The sequence below is a fragment of the Neopsephotus bourkii genome, unplaced genomic scaffold, assembly GCF_033783945.1.
Source record: "Neopsephotus bourkii isolate Nb327-2 ecotype Australia unplaced genomic scaffold, CSIRO-AGI_Nbou_v1 NB_1792, whole genome shotgun sequence".
Classification (NCBI taxonomy): domain Eukaryota; kingdom Metazoa; phylum Chordata; class Aves; order Psittaciformes; family Psittacidae; genus Neopsephotus; species Neopsephotus bourkii.
The window spans coordinates 7,282,146-7,306,550 of NW_026902266.1; the positions used below are offsets into that span (position 1 = coordinate 7,282,146).

The window sequence follows — 24,405 nt, forward strand, 5'->3', positions numbered from 1 at the left end:
ACAATGGGCCTAGGTTCTTCATTCTCACAGTCCCTGGGTCTGCCTTCCAAGACTTGGGTGGTGTGGTCAGAGCACTTGCCAGTGAAGACCGAGGCCAAGAAGTCATTAATCACCATGCAGTTTAAACATTCATTAATACAATTAATTAGAAATTAGGAGAATAACCAAATACTGAATGCAAAATTAACTAAATTAGTAGTAGTAAGCTATAATCTAAAGGGAAAGCTCTGTAAACCATATTTCAAAAAGATGGTTATGGAATAAAGATAAACTGTATTCTTCCCACTATACAAAGGTCACATACAACTTATACTTTACAATAGATTTTATTTTCTGCATTCAAGATGCATATGTTTTACTGACCTTAACATTATGTACATTTTCAAAGGCAAATACCGACAAACTAGAAAAACAACCTAATAGACCTTTCTGTTACTCCAAATACATCTATTCCTCAGAGGAATACAAATATAAAAATACAAAGTAAGGATGTGTATCTATTCATTGAGGAAAGGAACATAACCTAATGGCTGTAGCACGAATCTAAGACTTGAGAGAACAGAGGTATCACAGTATGACCTGCAAGTCACCTTGAGGCTTAAGAATACTTGTTGAATATAGTGCTGTGTATCAGACACTTTGTTGTTACGTGCAGTTGTGAAGTAGGTGACATATTTTTAGGTTTTCTATGAATGAACTTCAGTTCATTTAGTATCTACTGCAAGTGAAATGCATCGTTAGGCAACAGGAAACTGTCCTTGCAGACACAATGTCACCATACTACATGAGAAAGATTAACTCAAGGTTAAATTGTCAGGTTAAAAACACCAGTCTTGAATAATGAGCAATGTATAGCTGTATTTCCTAATTGCAAACCAATCCACAAACCGTATCTTGGTTAGAAACCCTCTGTTAATTCCCCATGGGTCTGAATAGGTAATTAGGTACTGAGAACTTTAGGTGATCAGTACTTTGGCAGCAGTCCTGTTTCCTTGGAGGGATAGTTCCAAAAACGCACCACCCTCCACCATTAGCCCTTCATATCTTTCCCACCTGTTTGTTCAATGCAGGTGCATTTGCCTTGTACTTACCCACTTGATTGCTGCTGTGGGTTGAGCAAAGATGATGATCTGTTCCTTTTTACAACAAAGGGACTGTTAACTCTGTTATCTTCTACTATGCAAAGTGTTCTGGGAATACTTATGAGAGTTTTTAATAACAGCAGCTAGAGTAAGTATCATAGTGGAACTACTCACTTTTCCTCCTTATGTAAAGATACCAAAGTCATCTGGAAAATACTGTTCTTACTGTGGGATAAATTACTCAACTCCCATTTAGCAGTAAATTTTGCCAACTGTGATATACCCCAGTATGCTAGCTACAGTGGGTCTTAAAGATGAGTATACAGGACAAATAATCAAAACCAGGGCAGCTATAATAAGTAAGAATCCTTATGTGGATTTGCTGACTGAGCAGCACCTTTCCAGATAGAACTGGCAACCATTCAACCTGCTACTGTTGCTGCAAAGAAACTTCTTAGAGCTTAGCTTTTTTTTTCTTTTTAAGAATGGATTTTTATTGACTTTCCAGATGACATTATTAATCCACGTAAATGAGATTTTCTCTTTGCACATAATAGAAAGTGTAAACAGAAATTGGAGCATCAGTATATGCTCACTTCTTCAATGGTGACCCAGCACTTGCCTTCTAAAAATAAGTCCTCGTTTTCAGTTTGCAATTCCATTCTGAACCATTTGTAGATACTCCTTGTATAGCTTTTCTTGGGTTTCATAAAGTTTCTTTAGCTTCTTTATTTGTCCTTTGCTGAGTTCTTTGCCTTCTGTATCATGGGTGGGAAATCCCTGAAATATCAAAGGTAAAAAAAAACCCAACAACAAACAAACAAAAACAAATCTGAGGAGAATATTTAAGATAAATTCTTGGGCTGCTTATAGAATCATGTTTTAACAAGATGGGGGATAACGTCATAATGATAAGCTGTCAGGATGATGTGCATCCTGACTAATTTTAGTTACCTAGAAGCTTGACAACCATCTATTTGTGTGTTTTCCCTTCTTAGTTAATGTAAGGACAATAGGTGTATTTATTTTCGTTCTTTCTCTCTTGTACTAAGTAAGGGAAGCTTAGAGAGCTAAGTTCTTGATGGCTATAGTTAAAAGAATAATGAATAATCCCTGAATGGATGGTTAAGAGACCACTTTTAATCACACCAGCATATTGAATCCAAGGCTTAAAGCAAAAGCAGTAAAAGATTTGTGTTCTCAATGGACCAAGTATGATCAGAGCTTTTACAGGCATTCTCCTGGCTTGCAGGGGTATTTTCCAGTATTTAAACTCTCCGTTCTTACTTGTCCCCCAGCGCCTGAATTTGCACGGTGAAGAGGATCAATGTCCCCAGTCAAGTGCTGAAGAAACAGTGCTCTGTGTTTTACAAGTTAACACCTTTTATCCTCAAGGGGAGCAATCAAGAGCAAAGTTACCATACAGCCCTTTCAGAGATTTTTGCAAGGAGAGGGCAAAACAGTGGAAGAACCGAAAAGGAATCGTAGGATTGTAGAACAGGTTGGAAGGGACCTTAATGATCATCCAGTTCCAACCTCCCCTGCCAAGGAAGCACAGAACCTCTCTGAAAAACATTAGTTCTGGCAGAACTGGGGAGTTTATATTTACAAGTGAATTCCTTGCTTTGCAATAGGGTAACAAATCTGTGAATAGGTATCATCCATAGAATCATAGAATAGTTAGGGTTGATACATGTTCCTAACCACAGTTTTACTCTGCAATGAGAGAAGCCAAAGGAGACCAATGTACAGTGAGAATACCCTTGAAATGATGGCTGGCTAACAGCTGGCTAACCTTGCTCCCCAAAGCAAGGTATGTGCAATAAAAATAATGTCACCTTTTCTTTCTCTCCTTCTCTGCTCTTGCTATGTTAAACAGTACTGCCCTGGAAGTTCTGGAACAAGATCAGCTATGTACATACACAATGGAGTATGTACAACAGGGGAAGGAAACTGAAGAAAAGTCTCTTACATTTTCATCAAACATGGAATATTTGTCATGTTCTGATTTAAACATTTCATGTGGTGGAATCTTCATTTTTTCCAGTTTTGCTGCCTGTAATATAAAACATGCATTAACATCACAGCTAATTACTGACAAACTGTCACATATTACAGACTACAATTTGCAAATAGAAAAAACATTTTATTCATAATTTTTAACCATGTGAAAAGAAACTTTCAGATTTTCAGTGAGGAACAGCTCACTAAGTCTTAGCTGTGCTTGTCTGGGGGAAAAAGTGTGTTTTAAATCTGTAGAGAACTGCTGCATGAAATAGATGCATTGCAGGAACTCAAAGTAAGTTGCTTATATACTCTAAAAATTGCATTTGATTTTTGCTAATTTACTTCCTTTGTGTTTTAAGTGCCAATGCAAAGTGAGTAATTGTTATGGGTAAAGAATATTCAGCAATTCATTCACTGCAAAGGTAACAAACTTTATCAAGTTTCCTGCTGACAAGCACAGGTTTCCAGTCACAGTACAACTAGGATCAAAGTAATAGCCCTGAAAATAAACTCAACTTACACTTACCTGTAAACAAGCACATTCCAAAAGCCTTTTCAAGTAATTTATGCCCAAAGCAAGTGAATCACCTTGAAAGCTACTTGCAATTTTTGGATGATAACTACTATTTATCTGGTTTTCTCTCTGTAGGTGGTACTCAAAAAGTTTACTTCCTCTTTTAACACAGAAGCACATTTCCTGTGCTGTTAGAGTCATCAGCATGGCAAATAATCTTAGAAATTCACCCCCTCTGACTGTGTACTCCTCATTCAAAGCCTAAAACCTCTGAGCTATCTCAATTCCAATGGTAGAGATAAAACGTATTTTTACAAAACACTGCATTTCAGAGTTTAATCATATGGAACAATTGGATTCTTAAAGAGAAAACAAAACGTTTCCACACATACCTACAATACTGGAAAGGGAAGAAAATAATAAACAACACAAGCAAAATATTCTCCAAGAAGCATGCAAGATACTACTTTGGCAATTAAGCAATATCGTCTGTAGACTGAAATAAGTGCTACATGTTCTTCTAAGAAGCTTTTGCAGCCTTCAGTTGTGTTTTCAAAGATGGCATCTCTATCATAGGAGCTGAAAATTCAAACCTGAACTGCAAGCCAAAGGTATCCCGAGCAGGAAATTGAAGAAAAAAGAAATAAAAATAAATGGGGGCCCAGTTAAGGCCAGGCAGGGAGCGTGTAATCTAATGTAATCCTTCCTGCATGTGACTTGCTGCTAACACTTTTCTTCAAAACTAGATTAAAAGGATCTGAAGACTTACTTCCTGCTGTTGTTTCTTCCTGGCCGCTTCTTCTTTCTTCCTTTTTTTCTCTTCTTCAATCTGTAAGAGGCAATGTTAATGAGTAAAAGGTAACTATTTAATTTGGTTGTTTTCTTCAAATCCCAGCCAGCTAGCTCCCCTGGATATCTAATTACAGGCAGAACTGGCAGCATGACCTGCAGCAAAACCACCATGCCTTATAATTAGAATTGTCTGATACTTCCCACTGAACAACCTTGACTTCATTTGCTTTTATTCACAGTTAAACGAGTTTTAACTGTCCAGAATGCATTTTGCATGCAAAGTGTATTCATATAAAAGAATATCTACAAAGCCTGCAAACGAAATGGTCCTGCTATTTCACAGGGAAAAATGTTTCGCAACTTACTCTAAAGAAAGACCATATTTTGCTGATATTTTAATCTTTTGACTCAAACTGTGAAGACGTTGCCGTTTCTCAAGAAGCAGTTGTACCCCTTGATGTTCCTACGGAAACAACTATCCAAATTTAGCCAACTTACACAACTAAAAAAAAAAATAAAAACAAAAAACCCTCTTGCACTTGATAGGAGAGACCTATTGCTTCTCCAAGAGCTCTTCCAGTACTTAATATAATACTGTTTCCAGGGAAAACGTACTCTAGCTGCAGGTTCCACCCAGCAGATATATACAAACTGCTTTCAAATGTCTTTTTGCTGAAAAAATCTGAGTTGGCTGAAACTATATTTTATTTCTTCTTTGCCCAGAAAACACCTCCATAGACAGAGTCTTCTAACATTTCTAGTCAAGATGGAATTTTATAATTTGTTAAAACTGAAAACAGACATACAAAGCGTTACTTTTAAATGTTACAAAGACAAGTATTAACGCTAGGCAGTGCCAAAAGGAGGGTTTCTATACAGACTTTGTGAATGTGAATTAAAATTCACAATCTTTATATAGCAATACGTAAATTCTTTTCCCCACACTATGAATCTCTCATCCATACTACACTAAAAAAGATTTTTCCAGTGCATTTTGTTCTCGCGTATCAGATAAACACAGCCTAGTTCTATGGAAAATGTTAACTTCACTTTTACAGACAAAAGAAGTCCAAATTAGCTTCTCATTGTAATTGTTCTTCCAGACAAGTAAGTCAGTATGTCTGTAATACTCAACATCCCTTAATTATATGAAAATCTTAAACAAATAAAAAACCTTAGAGGTATTTATTAGGTCCCATATAAAATTTTCAAGAACCTACTGTTTTAAAAATTCTTTTCCTGAATATAGTCAAATTTTAGTATCAATTATATTATTTTCCTTGTTGCTAGCCTTAAGATTTCTCTTCCAAGTTATCAAAATCTAAAGTATCCATAGCTTACACATTACTTTAAATCTAAAAAACAGAATGCTTAAACTAATAACCTTTTTCTTTTCTTCTCGTTCTTTCAATAACGTGTCTTTATCCGCTAATTTAACCACAGTTGGAAGTCCTAGAGAAGACAAAAAACAGGTAAATGGGTTTCCAATGCTTGAATAGTCAAAGATAAGTGTATTTACCCTATAATAGCTGTTTTGGTTTTGCAAGCTGAATGCAAATACAGCTAACTACTCAAAAGTGACTAAGAAATTAGGTGCCGTACAAAAAGATCAGAAAGATTGCAATGTATATTTTTATATTCTATACATATATTCTAATATACAGTTCTATAATACATATTCATACATCAGAAATATGATATGCTGTAGCTTTGCAGTCCTTGAGTTTGTTTGATTACTTCAGATTAGTCTCAACAGACTGTTTTCCCACTTCTTATGAAAACAGAAAGACTACAGATAGCTATAAAGTTACGAGACATAATTGGGTACCTTCATGATCTTCAAATCGAACACCAAGTTCAGGAAGGATGTCATCTCGAAGAGCATCACACAACTGCAGCACTTCGGTTACTGCAGAGCATGAAAAATACTTCTAGTGAAACAGATCTGGTGAAAGTATACTTCGATCATGCTACATAGTTACTTAAATACAATTAAGAAAGTGCTACTCTCACACAGGCCAGAGAAAGGTCTCCTGTTTTAAGGTGATAAACCTTTCAAGTAAGTTCTGCGTTCTTTCAGCTACACAGAGAAGCAGCATGTTTCTTTGCAGGGACTGAAATTCATAGATTTCTTTCGAGACTGAAAGACCTCATTGTTCCTCAAGGGGAACAGAAAGATAATCCAAGGCAAATCAGAAATGATGCAACAATTCTGCCATATTCCTGAGTCATATACCCTGTAGCAGAAGGGTATACGACTGAGGAAGATCCTAATGGTTGCTGTAGGATTTCCAAAAAGAAGGGTTAAGAGCCCTATTTTAGAAAAATCACAAATGAACATATTCCGTGCTGCATCCAACAGTGCCTTCAAAGGGCTATGATTTTGTTGGTTTGATATCTATACATTTGTCAGAGCAACTGTAATCCAAACACCCTCTGTTTCTACAGACAGTTATCTGTACCATCTTGTCTGACCAAGCTGTTCTGTTTCTGTCAAGCAAGCTAGTTGCATCAGAACAGAGAACTTAAGATTTTGGCTTTCTGGATGGTCATAAGGGCATCTTTTTTTTTTTTTTTTTTTTTTTTTTTTTTTTTTTTTGCAAGCTTATCAAAGAGAAAGGAGTTAAGAACTCAAAATTTAGCTGAAATGGATGCTATCAGGTCTTAAAAGGAAAATAAATCTTCATACATGATATTTAACTGGATCAGAAATTGTATCAGCCAGGAAGCAGCAGAATATTTAAAGAGGAACTAAATACATTGAGAAGACCCCAGTATATTGCCGAGTGAACTTAATGCAGTAGCATTTTTTATACACAGTCTTGTATCAATAAGGAAACACCAAGTGTGACAAAATAGATACTTGGATTAGATGACACCATGTGTTTATAATAAGCAAATGTTCTCCCTTTCAGCAACTCTCACCTGGTTAAACCTAAGTCACAATAGGGTCTCAAAGGTAATAATTCTGGCAGCACAGGCTACCGTCCAGACACTGTACTAAACACTGCACATGCCAGTACAATCCCTGAGCCTTGGTCTCTTTCACAATTCTCAGAGCCTCAGAGCACTGAACAGTGAAGAGACACCAACTATCCTAATACTGGAAGAAGGAACAGCCACCCTATTTCACTGCAGTTGCATGTTCTGCAGCTCTCCCTTTGTATAGGAAAGCACTGCAGTTTATAGATCTTCTGTTTGCTGTGAACTAAGTCATTATTTTTCTGATCCAGAGCAGTTATATGCAGTGACCCATATTCATGTTTGATGCAACTCTAAATAAGCCATTAAGATAAACAAGGCATAAGATCACCTCACTGGCTGTTAACATTAAAAGGCATTTTCTTTAACCTAGGCAAAGGAATTATGCATACCATATCAAGAATGTATCAGATACCTCTACTGCTTATTCACTAAAACAGCATCTGCTCAGTTACAAATATTTACTTATCTGAGATCATGAATAATTTAAAGTTTATGAAGAAGAAATTCATCAAAGTAGAGAATAAGGAGAAATATATAACAAAACATGTATTATTTATGAAAGAACACATCCTCTGCTCAATCCTCTGTCATCCAGAGGAGTCAGCACTGTGCTTCTTAGGGCTGAAGTGTACCTGTTCCTTGCATGTGGCACCTCCAAAGCAAAGATGTTTAGGGATTTACTCTGGAGGCAGGGAGTTGTTTATGAGCTGCTGTAACGTGTAAGCCATCATCCTCACTGAGGACAGTGGTCAGGAAAGCAGCTGGGTAGTGCCTTACCACCAGCGCCCAGGAACACCCTGGCAGCTAGGCACGACTTGAGCCTGTGACTATTTCTCAGACCTCTTCATATTTTCTGTGAATTTCAAGATAAAGAGTCTTGGATGTGCAACAGATGTGTTGTTGTGAATAGGAACACTGTGATAGGGAGGAAAAGGAGGAGCTTAAAAAGCATCTGAGAATGCTGCATGTTAAGACTGGCAGAAAAAGGCAAGAGCAGGCATGGTTATAAGTTTGTCCCAGTTCTGGTCAGCTTATGATATATTAGGAAGTGGGCAGCAGGTTTCTCACTGTGTCCTAGAAGCAGCACCAACACCCATGGCAGGAAATGAAGATGCAGGCAATTAGCTCAAGGACACCTTTAGCACAGGCTGCTCAATTTAATCAGATGTCCAGAGGTGAGTAACCAAAAACTGTGGAGACTTGCTCCTGTTTGAGTACCTGAATAACAATCCGTTGCTAATGAGAATTCTTGCCAAGGACTGAGGCTGCAGTAGAGCACAGATCTGTTCCACTGTGCATTCTTGCAGAGACAACTGTGTGGGGTCTTTACAACTGGTCAAGTATTCAAGTAAAACAGCAAGATGCGCAGTATTGAGATGCTCTGGCCAACCTATTACTGACATCTTTTGCAGAAGTTTTCTGCATTTCTTTCCCTTGTACAGCTAGCACAGTGTTTTCCTTACTCTGTTTACCATCATTGCTAGATACGTTCACAAATCAAGACACAACCACAAAATGATCAGTGCAGGTCTCCAGTTTGAATACTAATAAGCTTATAAAATAGAGAATTAATTTTTACTAATATGTTTGAAAGTTAGCCAATAGTTAGTAAAATTTTTATAGAGTATATACATTTTGATTTTTACAAGACCCCCATAGTTTTACAAATGGCTATTCTGTGACAACTTTTATAAGTACATGTTTAAAAGTTATATGTATATGGATGGGAGCATTTGTATTATTCTGTGGGTTTTACAGAAGCAGCATACTTTTTATTTAAACTTTAAGAATATTTGAAGCAATATAGATCATGTTAATTAATATTAAACACCATCCTGCCAGTGTCGGGCTATGATGGGGAAACTCCCTTCACTTACAACCTTGTAGAGGCAACATCCCCAGACATTAATCACAGTAATTTTTACAGTAATTTAATACTTCCTGCAAGCAAGAATTTAATGGGTACAGGGAAGCAAAGTAGTACATCAGTGCAAGTCCTGCCAACCACCACTCAGCTTCCATGTATCAACTGGTTTAATGAAAGATGGTCCCTGGTCAAACTGCAGAGTTCTCCTTACCCCAGCCAAATAGCAACTATATCCAGCTTTATTCTTACTGCCCAATTTATTTCAGGTAAATAAAAAATAAATCAGTACCTTCCAAGTAAGAAAGTAAAATGCCAGTAAGCAGTTTAGCACTGAATACATTCTAAAAATGAACTACAAGAAGCCCCATGATACTTAAACCTTACCACTGTTAAGAGTGAGGATCAGTTTAGCTCAACCATCAGAAAGAAAATGGGAAAAAAAGCCTCATATAAAATCAGAATTTACATTAAATACTGAAAAGACCAAAGATCACATGTTTGGCTGAAGATACATAAACTTCTGAATTAATTCAAGTTACAGAAAACATATGCTGTTGGAACTAATGAGCATATTTCTCAGCATCAATTAGGCCTACAGTGTTTGAGAGCAATACTGGAGTAGTCACATTAACAAATACAGCTTTGTGCTTTTAGGGTAAACTTATTTGCCCTCAGAAGAACTCAAAACAGTAGCAGAATTAGAGTTCAGAATCTGCCAGCTGAACAGGTTATCAAGCAGACACTACAAATAATTTTAATTTCTGTATAATATTGTAGGTGGTTTATATATTAAAAATGCCCTATTTTGCCTTCAAGTACAAATATCAGTGTAAAAGGAGTTTAAGAAAAAAAAGAACCCAGTACACATTGAAGAGATGTAAAATTCCACAGCCAACAGCAGAAAATAGCAAGAGCTCCTTTAGAAACTAATCAACTAGTAAAAGCAAAGAAGGCTTAATGGAACAACCTCTTTAACATTATATAGTTCTGCTGCCAACACACACAGCATGATCAAAGCTTTTCAAAGGGGAAAAAAAGCTCCCAAAACAACTAGCAAACTCCCAGATGTATACTCCAAAGAGAGCATTCAGTTACCATCAGGAGAGCTACAATTCCAACTATGCTAGCAAATAAGAAGGTACACCTCAGGCTATTTAAACACACACAGTATCATTGTGTAGCAATCTACATTTTCAAGACAAATCAAGCTCCGTGGGGTAAGAGATCATTGGTACTTTCATGCCTAGAAAGCAGGGAGTAACCTAAAGAAACAACAGCTAGTCCTGTCATTCCTGAACTTTCAGATTCTTTAGGAAATTGAAAGAAAATTAGTTTTGCAGGCTGTAAAAGATTCCCAAATTAAAGAGACAGCAGAGGTGAAAATATTCAAATCACCTCTGATTTAAAGATCTCTAAGCAAAGAGAGACTGTATCATCTGGCTCGGGGGGGGGCCCCCCCCGCCAAGTTTGATTCCTGCAACTTCTGAGTCTCACGTGCAACAACACAGGAAAAAGTGAATTTTCACCTTTTTTCTCTCTGGCAATTTGTCGCACTCCTTCTCTGAACTCAGAAAGAACTTGCAGGTATGGCATCACTGTAGCTTCAATCTGCAGGATAATTATTTCTACAGTTAGATAATCATCATTTAGATATAAAACATGTTCTTATGCACTTTATGTGCTGTTGAATGGAATTTGACCCTCAGGTAGATCTGTGTCAATACAAATTGTCATTGCTTTATTGATGTCAAAGGATAGACAATACTTTGCATTAGCTGTCAATTTTCATTTTGTGCAGATAATATCAACTTGTGAAGTTCTGCCTCTCCCCATTCCTTTTTCCTCTCTTTTCAGTTACAGATACATCCATTCCACAGGGTTATGCTGCAGAGTAGCTAACTATAATGCAGTGCAGGGATAAAACCAGCGCCCAAATTTACCCTTCATGTTCTATGTTTCTTTCTTGGGCCCAACTGCTTATCAGAAATAATACCAGGTGAAACTGATGTTAGGACTTATTTTCATTAGAACATAGATCTGTTCATCAGACTTTAGCTTATGCTAATTGTATTTATTTCCAATACAGCGTGGTTGTCTGTCTCTCCTTGACAAAAAGCAGGGAGAAATTACTGTTAAATTATTTCAAGCGTAAGCAAATGCTGGTCATGAAAAGCAAAAAAAAAACCCAAACAACCAAGTCCTGAGAATCCTGCTCTCAATGGTAGTGAACAGCAACACAAGCAGTTGGTGAAGAACAGCAAACCATTATAAAAACAACTACTGCTCAGTACTGTCTGCCAACACTTCTCTGGAATCCTAAGAGAAGCCAGGCACCCAGTGAACTGCTTAATTTTAAAGTTGCATTGCTTTGGAGGGTAAGGGATGAGTGAGAAAAAAAAATGCACACTTCTGTTTGCCCCTACAGTTTCCACTCTTTCCTACCTGTTAAATCTCCATAACAAATTTATGTGCAATTAACAGACAAGATAATCCATTATGCTCTAAAACTGCCGATATCAAATAGAGCTGAGGGACTCTCTGAAAACTTTTCATAAATGTGAGTATTATGCAATCAGCTTCACAACTGGAAGCACTGCTGACAAGTTTAGCAGAAGGAGGAGACTCTGGAAAGTGAGCAACAGTCATATCTTCACTACATCCTCTGCACTGAAACTAGCTTATCAGGTGGTGTCAGGAAAGCATGCACTGTCACTACTCTCATCAGCCATTCAAAGATGAAAGGCTTGTATTTCCAGAATAACTAACTCGACAGCAACGCTTAATTCATTTGAAAAATGAGACTGTGGAACCTAAGGCTTCCTCACTTCAAATCTTTTCTATCCTCTTTCAAGTAAATTACTGAACCATGGTAATTAAGCTAGTTGTTCTTTCAGAGCTTTTGAAGAGGATTATGCCTTTTTCTGGAGATAATGGCTGCATTGGTTTCTTCATCTCCGATTTAGACAAAGAAATAATAAGCTTGATCCACAGACTTCTGTAATTAATGAGAAGTTTTTCAACCTTGAATGATCACCTGGTAAATTTTGATAAAAAAATATGTATCTGCATGGAAGATTAAAAGAGGGTATAATATTTAATAACACAGCCAAAATATTTGTGATATTATGCATCTTTAAATTGTAATGTTCAAAAACAGTAATGTCCTAGTTGCTAAAAACAGAAGTTTCTTCTGTGTAACGTGTTAGCATAAAATTCTTCTGACTCTACTGCCCTTGGCCACATTATTTTAAAGAAGTGAAGGAATTTAGCTTCTTGATCCAAGCTAATGCCAGTCATTCCATTGCCAATCTGTTGTAAACACTACCTGAATGAAGTGCTAAATATAAATCTACTTTTAATTTTCCCTAAAAAGTTAAATGTTAAGGTGCTGCCTTTCTTCTGAAATTCAAAATAATTTGGAGCCAAATTACAATTCACTATTGAGGGGGTTTGGTATGCAATACTGTGTATCTTCATTATTACCCTTGTTACAATCATTATTGGAGATTTCCACAGCACAGCAATGTAAGCATTTGCATGGGCAAATATCAATTTAGTATTTACTCATTTTCTTCAACCACAAGCAAGCTTTCCTCTTCCTTTGATGAATAAAAAGCTGAGCTTTTTTGTTGCACCACAAATGTTTTAATTATTCCTTCTAAAGAGGAACTGATATGGTCACATATTTGTATTCAGAAAAATCCTGGAAAAAGCACTGATCATGTCAAAGCTTTTCATATGAACAAAGATAAGAAAGTTGATAGCTTTCGTATGGAGTTATTTCTCCTGCCTGCACCACAAAACATTACTATTATTACAGTGCCCATCAGCACCTTCATCAGATATATTCCAAGTATTTAAAAAAAAATTCTTCATCAGTGGAACTGTGGGTGACTGCGGGGTGACCAAAGCAAAATAGCCTTCAGAAGCCAGGTGCAAACTGTGGCTACAAATGAGATCAGAGAGACTGAAAAGTGGATATAACTCCAGCTGCCTCCAGGCTGGTTCTTGGTGTACCACAAGGAAGTTTAATCAGTGTAATTATATTTTTGAAACTACTTAACATACAAATGCTTGTAATGAGTGCTGTGGTTTCTTAAACAGACTCATAATTCAGAAGACAAGATAATTCTTCTGGTTGCTATACAATTTGTCTGTTATTAAGTCAAACCTATAAAAAAGCTCAAGTCTCATAAAAGAAAAATCCTACTTCCTAAGTCAATTAGTTACTTCAGAGTCAAATGTTACAAGCAGAAAGAATGCAATTCAGCTACATATAAGTAATGTTATCACCTTATCTAATCTCGTTTTCAAAGGGGACACAGTAATTTTGTATAGTGTACTTTGTACTTCACTTACATTTATGTTTTGACTGTTTCCTCCAACAGGAAAGCCAATTGTGTCATCACTTTCTATGGCACCAAAAATCTGGTCAAATAGGAAAAAAATATTAAAAGGTTGTATACATCAAGTCACAGGTGTGTGAAAACTAAGCAAAATCACATGTATTAAGGTTTTGAAGCCACCTAGTTCTCATTTAACCCACAATTCATTGCTCTAAGAAGATGATGGTTTGGGTTTTAATTGATACACCATACTAAGCATTGGCTTTCAGATTCAGCTTTAAAGCAGTAAGATTTGACATTTTAACTTCATATTTTTTTATACTGTCTAATTTTCCTTGCACATATTAGGGGCTCTCTACTATTCAACAAAACATTAGCTGAAACTATAATGTAGCATAAAGGACTCCAAATTGTTCTGGCTGCAGTACACACTGCAATTTTGGGTTGTTTTGGTTGGGGGTGGTAGAGGGAATGTGTAATATCTCTATTTTCCTACAAGGCTTAAACAAAGACTGTACAGATCCCTCTATACTTGGAAAACATAACAGTTACAAATGCATAGTGCAATAGCAACGTTGCCACTTGCTATTACATACCTTTAGCATTTGAGTGAGATAGGAACTGATGTTTTCTAGAAGAAGTCTGTTTGGCACTTGTCTGGAAGATTTCTTTGCAGCAATATAGGAGTTACTCTGACTGATTAATGAACGCATTTCTTCTAAGACAGAGCGAGTGTCAATATTGTCACACAGTGCTTCATGAATTGCTGCCTTCTTGTTGTAAAAGCTAAGAAGAAAAAAAATCTTTTTTTACTATTAATGTCAAAAGTATCTACAACCTTCTCTGAAGAAAATCTATCAGAAAAGTTAAGGGGACTTAAAAAGTGAGATAATCTTTTACATCGGTCATAGTTTACATTTTAAGGAAAAACAGATGAGTGACAAAAAAAAGGCATTAATACAACACTGCTGTTTTGCTGCTATGGTCAAAGGCAGGCAGGATACTCTCACTGGCAACAACTATCCAAACAAATTATATCAAACACTTTTTTAGCAATTGACCTTTTTATACCATTTTTTTAAGCAGTATAAATTGCCTATTTAGTACCTTCTTGTGCCCTTTTTTGTTTTATAGTATTGCTCTCCTATACTTATGTACCAGCCAAGTACTCTATTTAGTACCTTTCCAGTAAGGAGCAGTGATTTGGAAGTCAACTCACCACAAAGTGAAGTGTTATGAAGCTGTTACAAGCAGATACAAGGAATAAATCCATGTAAATATTTGTAATGTTAATGAATAGGCCTAACAGATAATATGGTATGTTAGGTACCATTTCATTACACAAGGGGTACTACTGTTTCAGAAACCACACTTTTTCCAGATAAAATGAATGAGAAGTGGTAAAGAGGCAAAAACAAGTATCTATGAAGCATATCTTCTGTTCCTCCCACTTTTTTATTCCTTCCTTTTGCTTTCTCTATTACTTACTGTCTTCTCCCTTTTTTTAAAAGTGGGTTCTCTCTACCAACCTCAAGTTGAAGATGAAATTTTCAGAGGACATCACTAAATAGAAGCATCTGCACTTGGTCCTTCAATAGTCAACATCTCTGTCTACAGTGAACTGAACTAGAAACAATTTTAATACTGCATCATAAGATTAAATTTCACGCATAAAAAAGTCATATAGGATGCTGTTCATATTACAAATAATAGTAATTTTGTTATCAAAGTAAAAAACTGCAGTATTGATATAATCAGCTCTCTCAAGAACATGTTTTCAAACATTGGCACTCTGATCTTTTGTGCTTTTAGTCAGGTCATTTAGCTTCCATTTGTCTCAGATTGCTCACTGCACTTTGAAATGTGTAATACTATTTTCACAGTTGTAACACTGTGAATTATCAGTTACTTCTCACAGAGGACAGCACTATAAACAGTGGAGAAAAATGACAGCTATCTAACAAAAAACTTCTCTTTCCCTTCACAAACAGTGATGAGGCATGCCAGTGTACCTAACACAAACGAAAGGGGATTAACAATTTCAGCTGTGCTTCATAAAGATGTTGCAAGGTTAAAACCACTAGCTTGTATAGAGTTGGGGTACTCAATGGAAATGCTACAGACTTGTAAACATCACTATATACACAGTAAGTCATTTTACAAGGAAAAAACCCAACAAAACATGTAGCTACGTGAAGGCTGTTTGCAGAGAAGTAGGGATGCTCCACTCACTTTCTGTTCAGCTCTGCTTCCTGATTTTCCCATTTCTGAAATCGGCCTGTCACATCAGTGGGAGCTCGAAGAATATCCTTCACATTTAAAAAGAACTCCTATAAAAAAAAAATATAGCTAAAAATTGGTTTAAATTAGATATAAGCAGTATTTACTAAGAACAGGCATTATTTCTTAATTAGACTCCAAAAGTTTATGGTTTCAAAACTGTTTCAGCCAAGATCTACCGAATGTTTGCCAAAAGAAGGTAACCACACATCTTGCATAACTTTGAAAATCACAGCTGTACTGTAATTCAGTTCTGTCTCATGGCTCTGCTACTGCATGATACACTATGATAATCTTAACACCACACTGTCAAATACAATACCATTTTTAAAAAGTTCAGGCAATAATTATTAAGGCAGATTTTTAAGTATGTTGCTAGTAATGGAAGCAGAAGAATAAATATAGCTTTATAGTGAGGATCTATTTCATGTGGTCATCCAGCTTGGTGAAAAGTCATGTTCACTTATTCTGTAGCCCAAACCAAGCATTTTATGTAAAAAGCAGAACAACTTCAGCTGGAGAGACAAAGATTAACAATCTCAAAATGCTGTACAGCCTCCTTGAGGGAAATTTGGGTTTAAATCATGGCTCCAAACTAAGCAGGAAAAGGAACTGTGCTTGGCCCCTCACATATGCCCACAAGGCACAGAGGCAAACGCTTGATATATGTGGTGAGAAGACAAGGTAGGAATGATACTCCCTCTTCCCCTTTAGATATCTTTGTGTAAAGTCTGATCTGGTAGACATGTTATGAGAGTGTCTGTTGGAATCAGTCCCATACGCAAGCTTAACTGAGAAACTAATCTTATGTGTAAGTGCCAAGCTTTTCAGAGCTATCAGAACTTGGAGAGAGCACCCAGCTACAGAGAGATGTAGTTGTCTGTGGAATTTACATATCTCAAATGTTCAATGACAGCTACACAAACACTATGGCTGATGAATGCAGAAGGCAAACTCAGTCTGTGGATATGTCCTATATATTCTTGGGTTTTATCCCATGACACACATATAAAAACACAAAGCTTAAAGAGCTGGAGGGAGAACAGAAAACTTACATTCATAAACTTTTCATACTGAATAGCTGACTCCATGGTATTATTTGAATAATCCAGTGTATCCTTCCAAGAGTGCATGAGGAAAGCCAACCGTAACTGTCGTGCTATTAGGAATTTCAAAAATGTACAAGGAAAATAATCATAACCTAAATCATTTTTATGGCCTCCAATACTGCAGTAGCTAAGAACATAGATTTTAACATTCTTACTATTAACACATCTATCAAAAATGCAAGAACACTATAATCCATAATGATAATACTGACAAGGAACAGAAGAACAAGGCAACTGTTCTAAAGTTAGTGAAGAAGACAGACACCTGAAAATAGGCTGAATAACAAAATTACCATTCACCACTCAAAGTACATCAAAAGCATTCACACTCCAAAGTAATTTTTACCTGTATGTTTCTTCAAGGCATCTTTAATGGTAATGAAATTCTTCAAAGATTTGGACATTTTACAGCCAGCAATTGTTAAGTGGCCAGTATGCAGAAAATAGCGAACCCAGTGATCATTTTCAAAGTATGCCTGCAGCAGAAAACAAAAAGCCCAAAGACCCAACACTGTTTACATATATACCACAAAGTAAGAGAATTTAAGAATAAAATCCTAAGAAAAGTTATGCTTAAACAAAACACACAACATTTAAAAAAATAATTGATGGCTTTGTCTAAATTGCAGTCAGAGCAAAGCACGTCACTTTTTCACAGCAGAAACTGAAGGCCAGTTCATTCACCTCAGACTGTGCCAGTTCATTGTCATGGTGGGGAAATCGGAGATCAAACCCTCCTCCATGAATATCCACTGACTCTCCTAGAATGGATCCAGCCATTGCAGAACATTCAATGTGCCAACCTGGACGACCCTATTAAGAAAAAGACATTACTTGGCTATTAGCTAATGATCTTCCTCTCCTGCCTATCATTCTCTCATTGGTCTGTGCCTAAGCAGTGACATACCTGAAGAAAAGATACAATGTTACCAAGAAAAAAAGATTCTGTTTCAGCTTCATAAAAGTATACTGTTTGATTTAAAGAACAAACATGGCATATACATCTGTGATGCTTTGATTATTCTGCTTATCATTCTTTTTAAAAATACATTAATATATTTGATCACAAGGAAAAAAGGATATAGACATTACTGCAGATAAAGCCTTTAGATAAACAGGATAAATGACCAGGAACAGCCATCATGAGCCTGCATGAAGACTTCTGTTTAAAAAGTATCAGACTGATACACATTCTAAATTATTAAATGAACATAGCAACAGAATCTACAATTGAATATAAGATCCCCATAATCTATACATTATGAGGTGAGGCAAGGTATTTGTGTAACATGCTATTTAGTAAGGTGCAGAAGAACTAAATGCTGATTATAATGTCCTTACCTTTCCCCATGGAGAGTCCCACGAGGGTTCTCCAGGCTTGGAGGATTTCCACAAAGCAAAGTCATTTGGAGAATGCTTCTCACTTAAGCTATCAGGTGAGATACTCAGGTCACCTTCCAAAAGAGAAAATGTAAATAAATGCATTTTATTTTAACAAAAGCACTACTGATTTTTGGTCTTCCTGCACCTCACATTAAGTGAAAGAAATTAAAAAAGAAAAGAAAAATAATCAGCCCTGAAAAAACCTCATAATCACCCTTAATACTCCTTTGGGGTTTTGATTAATTGTTTTGTTGACAGGAAATCTGACAAGTCAGAGGCTCTGTTTTCTAAGTTTTGACTTGAGGTTCTAAGTAATGACATGAGATTCATCTACATTTTGTCTGCAGGCACAATTCCAATACTGCAGTTACAGAAAAAGAAATACATAAACAAAACCCCATATACTCATAGCGAAGTAAGACCATGGAATCAATTCACTCTAAAGTCAGAAGGATCCAAATTAAGACTACGATTGTCTTAAATATGCACACACAACTTGATCATAGTATATATTTTTGCATCCCTAATCTCAGTTGCTGCACAGAAAGGTTTTGTTTACTGTTTTGTTACCATCATAGATGTGTTAGGTATTATTTGCTGTTAGTTTTTATCATCATAAGGTGACACTCTCATTATAACATCTGTAAAACACAGAGTTTACCATTTCTGCAGTACTGACCAAGACTAAAAGTGCTTAACAATACCACCTACTGCATAAGAGTCAAAGACAGATTAAAGACAAGACTGTTGAGTTTTCACCTGTAAATTAATTCTGATGTACAAGTTGAGATATCTGCCATCTCAATTGTTTAGAATATCTAACATCATGCACTTTAATAATATTGTGCTTTTAAGTGCAATTTCAAAGCTTAGCATTTCTGTTGTCATTAAAGACATCTGTCAGGATAAGGACAATCATTATAAATGAGTCAAAGCAACCAATATGACAAGCACTAACTTGACATATGCATACCCTTGGTTAGTTACATTAATCACTCAGCACTGGTTCCTATTTGCAAAAGGACACAACAATTCAACAAAAGTGACCAGTTATGTGGTGGGAATGATACATGCATACTACCATAAAGATGGTGGGTTTAAGCTAGCACCTTTTGTTTCACATGGAAGATTTCAGCTATATGGGTTTGAATTATGAAGAAAAAAAAACCTTACCCATTTTAAGCTGCATTTCTCAGATACTGCTAGTTTCACCTGGCATAAGTGCCCTAATTTTCCCTTGTATGAGTGTTATACTAAAACCTTTTAATGTTTTTCTGGTAGAATTTGTGGATGATTTGCTACTAAAACCTTACAACCTTAGAAGCAGATAACTAATGAGTCTGGTTTAAGCATTTTAAGCTACTCCTCTGCTACAGCTCAACGTAAAAAAAAGTCAATTAAAAAAATCTCCGTATTTGGATTTAGTTCAACACAGCAATATTTACAAAGTAAAAAGAGTTCTGTTAGGAAAGAAGAACCCAAATATTTGTCATGAAAGAACTACAGCCTTATGTGGTGAGCTTTCATTTGGTATGTGGAAGACCCAGCTTCAAGTCTGCTCCTCGTACATTCAACCAGATGAATAGCTAAGTAACAGGACTATCATCAAATGACTGAGTTATTCACAATTGTGACCAAAAAAAAAAAAAAAAAAAACAGAACGAAGAAAATCAACCCAAAACCATCCTATAATGAATAATGTTTCTGGTATTTTCCAATTAAAAACTTCCATGAAAGCACTGGCCCAAACTACAAAACTTTAGAAAAGAAACCTATGGGTAAAGGAAGTGCAGCTAGTAAGCCAACTCTGACAGTAACTTTGATCTAAATGTCAGTGAAATCAATTGAAGAGATCGGCACAACATCAGTTTGTTCAGCAAATGTTATTTCTCCTTTTTACCTTCACCCTCTTGAAGAGCTTTTTGATCACCTACAGCTTCAGGAACCAACTTAGCATAGGAGTGTTTTTCACTGGAATCAAACTTCACAGTATCAAAGTATACAGATCCATTCGACACATACCTGAAAAGTTAAAGATTATTATTTAGCTAACTTTCTACCAATACTTAACTGAATTTTATCCCAGAAATCACTGTGTTAAACTTGCGTTCCCTAGTGAAACCACACACAGTATGGTACTGCTCAGTACTCTAAAGACAAATTAGGTGAGCCTAAGTTTTAAGGCCTTACCATATAGACTTTAGACAGATCATCAAAAGTCACAATAAAATTGATCACAGGAAAAACAACTAACATCTTTCTTGTTAAACTCTTGGGAGCCAAGACATGAAATTACACTCCAAAGAGAAGAAATATTTACATACCTCTGACCCTTTTTTTGTATGTATTATATTTTGCAATAATATAGTATGATTCTATGTTTGACAGTCCATGTTGTCCTCCTTCACTGTTAATTCTGTCCCACAACAGCTGTAATAAAAACTGACTCTAAAGTAAGTTTCAGCACCACCAGGAATGGTGATAATTCAGTGCAAAAATGCAATATGCCCACCCCTATTTGGTGTTTTGTGGTGCATTTTTTGTTTGTTTGTTTGTTTTGGTCTTTTTGGTTTTTGGTTGGGTTTTTAAAGAAAATTTTAAAATGTAGGTTTAAAAGGAAGAACATGCAAGAGCAATCATGGCAGTCTGAACCACAGTTTGCTTTTTTCACAATTAAAAATACACCCATACCAGAGGGAAAAGAAAGAGAGAACTCAAGAATTTCAGAGGGGAATCTAACATGATACTCAGGAACTTCTAGAGCATTAGCTTGATTTTCACAAATATTAGACAATGGCACAAAACAAGTTCATGATTACATTAAGAAAACCCCAAAACAAATGACTTACGTTATTTACAACTGAGTTCTAGGCATCTGGTGAGGCATCCATTTTTGAAACCCCTTTCAGAAGGCCAGGAGTCAAATATGGTTCAAGGGAATGGAATTTTGACTATTTATTTTAATAAATGAGGATTTCTCTCTATAAATGTAATAACCTAACTTCTCTTTTAGTAAGGCATCACAAAAAAACATGGAATAGCACATTTTCATCAAGTGAGAAATAGTCTTTTGCAAAGAATCCTGAAGTTTCTTATTTGATAAAACTCTACTCCAGGAAAAGGCTATTACTGCATATGAGAACAGAGAAACCTGTTCACAGGTAAGCGTTGAAAGCAATCATTCTAGCCCTGATACAGTATTAAGCACACAACAAAAGTATGCAGTAACAAACTTACCCATAACCATTATCCACAATCTTTTTCACAAAATCCACAATTTCTGGCACATATTCACTAACCCGCGTTAAAACATCTGGAGGTAAAACCTACACAAAAAAAGTAGAATATTTCTATGTATAATTATACATATAAAATATGCACTAAAATATATACACTATACATCGGTTAAAAAGTGGCTCCAAAGTAAGGGACAGCCAAGATTCCTATTTCAAGCTTTCTGCTCTGAAACAATGTGCTGTGACATTTTTTCCTTAGCCTTTAAGGTGATGTTAACAACCTACTGCAGGAGATGTCAGCTCTTCCATTTATTGCAATTCTGACAGAACAGACAAGTAGTCCCTCTGACTTGCACGTAAATAAATAAACCTTCACTGACCTGAACCATTGCATATCACATGGCATTTTGTCTGTAACTTGTCCCTGACTGTTATCGTCACACAATTTCTTAGTGGCTGAAGACTGGTAAACAACCAGTCTAAATGCTTAGGCTGACAACGCTCTCTTGTGCAGCTAACAGACTCAAACTTCTCAAACTTCTGGATCAGTTGGTGATCATAAGCCCGTAAGCCCATGTTACACCAAAGGGAAGGGATGGAGTGCACATGTCAAACCTGATCACGAGTTAACTAGCTCTGGTAACATGCACAATTGATTCAAGACTGTGGGGATGGAAACAGAACAGGTGTTAATTTAACAACTACCTATTCACATTAAAGGAAATAGTTGAATAAGGCTGAAATATGAGGTCTTTGAAAGCTATTAAGGAGCTAAATTATGTTCTGGGTATTATGAGACATGGCACACTTTTATAACAGAAAAGACTTTGCTTACTTACATTGAGTGCTTCCATATCCTTATGAAATTCCCCTTCCCAGAATTTGGGGAGCTTTGAGAATATGGAATTGTCTGTCACCTCACTGCCAAATTTTGTATCCAACCAGTCAGACAGCAAATCTTTGGCTTCTTCCAACAGTCTCTATAAAACAATAATGGTAAGTACAAGTGATCAAACACTTGCTCTGTTTAAACTCTGCAGACAGATCTTACTTCAAACAGAAAAGCTTGTTTGAAGAAAAAGACACTTGGCTAAGAATACAGAGTAATCCATGCTTCTACCAGATTTTTATCACATTGCCCTTCATAAACATGGATGAAGCAATCAGAGGAAGGAAGACAAACTGGTGATATCTGTTTTGATATCAATCACTTAAACAGGCATGTGAAACTTACACTGTAAACACTGGATGGGACTTGCAGTTGTATCAGATCACCTGCTCTCCCCCCCCCCCCCCCACTAAGGGATAATCTAACAGAAGCCTTAAAGTGCACATTGCTAAAAAGTGTTCGAAAGACTAATCTGAACATCAGCCTTACACTAAAGTGGTTTGGTTTTTTTTACAATAGGATGTAGCCCAGAAAGCATGACTGCTTAGATTTTAGTTGGTTTGACAATTCTGCTAGGTCAGAATACACTTCATAAAGCCACCTCATATTAGAATAGCTGAAAAAAAGATAATTTAGAGAGACTCTTCTCCAGAAGGGAGCACATACCCTATACTTCCTACAGCAACTACCACAAATAATCCAAAAGCAAGAAAAGATGAAAGTGGAAATCAATTACTAAAAGACAGTAGTTATATTGACTGACTTGGTTACTGGGACAGTACTGAAGCCCAATAAAGTCAATAGGATTATTGTCCCTAAATGTAAATATATTTGGGATGTATTTTCTTCTCTGATCACAGATAGAAACGCTTGTGAAGAAAACTGCCACCAGTAACTGAAATGTCCTAAATGTACATTCAGTAATCTCTACTGCAATTAATTCATCAGGATAAAAGAAGTGAGAAAGAAACTAAATACACGTAAGAGAAAAATCCCCATTGGAAAGTTAAAATTAACTGAGTAATTGTCACAGTGGGAGGGGGGAAAGTAATTGGTAAAAACAGCATCCAAAAACTATACAGATGAACTTAAGGATCAAACTTATTTTACGGAATACAAAATATTACGAAGTCTTCATCCCACATTACCTCCTTTTATGAATAAAAATGTCCATGATGTTGCAAGGAATAAGATAAGATTATTTTTAAACCCCCTAACAATTGTAAGTCAAACACAATTTTAAAATTGCAATTTAAAAGGAGCTCAAACTGACCTCATGGCAGCTGTTGATCTCTTCTTCAGGGAGTTTAGCTTGCACAGCTTCTTGTAGAGGACCAAAAGCAGACTTCACTGCATTCTGAATTCTTTCCAACATTTCCTTTTTATCTGGGTCTGTTGTCTCATTTAATTTAACTGAAAAGAGCTATAATTAAAAAAATAATAATAAATTTTTAGAAAGCAACTTGCAGTACAGTACCGCTATGTTCCATACACAATGTATTATCCTAAACACACAGTACCTTGCTTGTGATGAATAATAATTATGCCAAATAAAAAGCTTCGATATCAAATTACTGAAACATACTCCTCATCAGAAATAAAAGTGAAGTAAAAGAATTTACTACACACCCAAATTCAGTTTTTCAAAAAGACTTTGTAAACAACTGCATCATCATTATTGTTTACTAATTTTCATTTTCTGTGCAGTTGATCACTTTAATTACACAGTTGATTATCACAAATCTGTAAACGAGAAGCTTTAATGTGAAACATAGAGAGATTAAATACTATGCTTAGAGAGAATGTCAGGCAATGATAGTTGGGCAAAATTTCCAAGTCTCCCATTCCCAGGCCTGTATTCAGTTCACTAGACTGATCATCTCCTTGTGACCTGTTGCTCTAAAAATGACCAGAC

At 36.2% G+C, this 24,405-nt stretch overlaps 1 protein-coding gene across 5 annotated transcripts in view; it reads right to left on the bottom strand.

The window, feature by feature from the left end:
- Nucleotides 1-307: 307 nt before the first annotated feature.
- Nucleotides 308-24,405, bottom strand: part of CARS1 (cysteinyl-tRNA synthetase 1) — a 35,577-nt gene continuing 11,479 nt past the window's right edge. For all 5 annotated transcript variants that reach the window (XM_061380379.1, XM_061380382.1, XM_061380381.1 and 2 more), the window contains 17 exons: nucleotides 23,764-23,913; nucleotides 22,441-22,581; nucleotides 21,603-21,691; nucleotides 20,266-20,387; nucleotides 18,324-18,436; nucleotides 17,667-17,795; nucleotides 17,329-17,458; nucleotides 16,929-17,032; nucleotides 15,826-15,923; nucleotides 14,190-14,379; nucleotides 13,607-13,675; nucleotides 10,774-10,855; nucleotides 6,224-6,304; nucleotides 5,780-5,847; nucleotides 4,373-4,432; nucleotides 3,055-3,138; nucleotides 308-1,862 (listed from right to left, as the gene is read on the bottom strand). In XM_061380379.1, the coding sequence (XP_061236363.1) occupies nucleotides 1,728-1,862; nucleotides 3,055-3,138; nucleotides 4,373-4,432; nucleotides 5,780-5,847; nucleotides 6,224-6,304; nucleotides 10,774-10,855; nucleotides 13,607-13,675; nucleotides 14,190-14,379; nucleotides 15,826-15,923; nucleotides 16,929-17,032; nucleotides 17,329-17,458; nucleotides 17,667-17,795; nucleotides 18,324-18,436; nucleotides 20,266-20,387; nucleotides 21,603-21,691; nucleotides 22,441-22,581; nucleotides 23,764-23,913 (1,845 nt within the window). In that variant the 3' untranslated portion in view covers nucleotides 308-1,727. The remainder of the gene's footprint in view (nucleotides 1,863-3,054; nucleotides 3,139-4,372; nucleotides 4,433-5,779; nucleotides 5,848-6,223; nucleotides 6,305-10,773; nucleotides 10,856-13,606; nucleotides 13,676-14,189; nucleotides 14,380-15,825; nucleotides 15,924-16,928; nucleotides 17,033-17,328; nucleotides 17,459-17,666; nucleotides 17,796-18,323; nucleotides 18,437-20,265; nucleotides 20,388-21,602; nucleotides 21,692-22,440; nucleotides 22,582-23,763; nucleotides 23,914-24,405) is intronic.